The sequence below is a fragment of the Myotis davidii genome, unplaced genomic scaffold (assembly GCF_000327345.1).
Source record: "Myotis davidii unplaced genomic scaffold, ASM32734v1 scaffold43, whole genome shotgun sequence".
Taxonomy (NCBI): Eukaryota; Metazoa; Chordata; class Mammalia; order Chiroptera; family Vespertilionidae; genus Myotis; species Myotis davidii.
Genome location: NW_006294590.1, coordinates 2123112 through 2125470, shown reverse-complemented (window position 1 = coordinate 2125470; position 2359 = coordinate 2123112). Strand labels below are relative to the sequence as shown.

Sequence of the window (2359 nt, the reverse complement as noted above, 5' to 3'; positions counted from 1 at the left end):
AGCTATCATCTTTTAAGCCAGATGATAAAGAAATTTGAAAATATGTAAAACAATTCCACTTTTCTCAAAAAAATTTTTTTTTTTTTTTTTGGAAAATTTGTTATTTTTTTATTTAAAATATTGTATTGCCCAGCGCGCGTGGCTCAGGGGTTGAGCATCGACCTACGAACCAAGAGGTCATGGTTCGATTCCAGGTCAGGGCACATGCCCCAGGTTGTGGGCTCGGTCCCCAATGTGGGGCAGCCGATCAACGACTCAGCAAAAAAAAAAAAAAAATCATTAGCACGACTCAGCAAAAACCAATACCATGACTCAACAACAACAACAAAAAAGCATCAGCACGACTCGCCAAAAATCATCAACTTAACCACTGGCCGGCGATCTGTGGCCAAACGCTTAACGAACTCGCCCCTAATGCCTTGGCAGGCCCAGACCCGATGATTCCTGGGGCCTCACGCGGCCCGCGGGCCGGACGCCCCCACCCCTGCTCTACACAACCACGCCTGGAACCCAAGCAAAGAGCAGAAACGAGGGCGGATCCGCCTCAACTCACCAACTTGTGCCTGAGCCGGATGGTGGTCAGCGGGGAGCCCGACAGGTTCTGGGAGAGTGTGGGCGGCGGCACCACCTCCAGGGAGATGAGGTAGCTGGCAGCCGACAGCGGGCAGCTCCTGTAAGCCGCGGCCTCGGCGATCCTGGGCAGGACAGGAACGATCAGGACCCGGGGGGCTGGGGGCACAGTGCGAAGCTGGGCGTGTGGGGGCCGGGGGCTTCGTGGGGATGACGTTGGATTTCCCACCGTCCGTGCCTGCGCCTCCCCAGGCTGGGTGCTGGCACCCAGGGGCGAGTCCTACGCTCAGTGTTTGAATCCTGCAGCTTGAATTGTGTCGGTCAAAACCTGTTCCCTTGTTCGGCCAGCACAGCTCAGTGGTGAGCGTTGCCCTGTGAACCAGGAGGTCACGGTTCCATTCCCAGTCAGGGCACAGGCCCAGGTTGCAGGCGTGATCCCCGGTGGGGGGCGTGCAGGGGGCAGCCGATCCGTGATTCTCTCTCATCATTGATGTTTCTCTCTCTCCCTCTCCCTTCCTCTCTGACATCAATAAAAGTATTTTTTTAAAAATAATCCAGTTAACTAACTACGTGCTCACAGTGAGATTGGCACCAGCACCCCTGACCCACAGGAGGACACAGACACACACACACAGACGCACACGCACACGCACACACACGCACACACACGCTGCCTCTGGCCGTGTGGCCCCAGCACTCACCGCGTGCGGTCCGGCCGGATGTTGCTCAGGTAGCGGTGCATCGTGTGGTAGAGCAGCCCCACGATGGTGGTCCAGGCTGCGGGAGGGCAGAGGCCGCGGCCCCATCAGCATCTGGGGTGAGCGAGCAGGGGGAACACGCAGCCCCCGCCAGGCGCCCTCGCCCGACAGAGAGCCAGGGGAGGAGAGATTTAAGAAATTGGACAATATTTACAGTTAAATATTTTTTTCGATATTGGTTTGATGACAGATTCATTTCTAAATCATTCATGTACTTGTCAAGCATGGAAGGCAATATGAATAAAAATTTGGAGTCACGAAGAATGGTAGATATTCCTGTTTTGCCACTCGAACAATTTGTGGCCTTAGGCAATTTACCAAACCTCTTGTTAGCATTCATTTCCTTGCCTGTAAAATGTAGTTAAAAATAAAATCTAATTCATAGGGGTTTTGTAAGGATAAAATTTCCCTCCGCTCGCTGGGGGCTGCTCAGGGCCTCCTGAGCTCTTGGGGGGGGGGGGTTGCTGAGACGTGAACACGTCAGGGGTCCCAGGCTGGAGGCATGGACTTGGAGTCAGGTAATGAGGGAGCCTCCTGGGAACTTCCCAGGCTGCACCTCGAGCTCCCAGGACAGAGTGGCTCCCAGGGGAGACCATGGTGCCCCCCTGCCCCCAGGGGCCCAGGCACCCACCGTGGCTGCGGAAGGCCTCCTTGGGGATCTGGATGTAGTTGTGGCCCTGGGCCGGGAAGCGGTAGTGGGAGGAGTTCAGGGCCCTGGGCAGGAGCTTGGCCACGGAGAACTCTGCGGGGAGAGAGGGGGTGCGGGGGGCGGGAGGGGGGTACGGTCAGCACCTCTGCGGGCAGGGCCTGGGGGACCCACCTGCTCTGGCCTTTTGTAGCAGAACGCGCTCTGGGGGTGCAATCACGCTCTCGGGTGCAATCCCTGTTACAAGCAAGGACCTGACACCCTGGAGTCTCAGGGAAGGACCCACAGCCACGTGGCTCACGTGTCCATCTGCCACGCGTGGGGCACTCTGGGTCTGAGGCCACCCCTCCCGCATCTCCGCCCACCCGTCCCGCCCCCCAACCTG

General features: G+C 57.0%; 1 protein-coding gene across 1 annotated transcript in view; it reads right to left on the bottom strand.

Moving 5' to 3' along the window:
* The window catches only part of ADGRD1 (adhesion G protein-coupled receptor D1), a gene marked incomplete at its 5' end in the record, with an annotated part of 100297 nt that overhangs the window by 27497 nt on the left and 70441 nt on the right, over window positions 1-2359 (bottom strand). The window contains 4 exons of the mRNA XM_015567227.1: window positions 554-695; window positions 1272-1347; window positions 1960-2079; window positions 2149-2211. Of these exons, the coding sequence (XP_015422713.1) occupies window positions 554-695; window positions 1272-1347; window positions 1960-2079; window positions 2149-2211 (401 nt within the window). The remainder of the gene's footprint in view (window positions 1-553; window positions 696-1271; window positions 1348-1959; window positions 2080-2148; window positions 2212-2359) is intronic.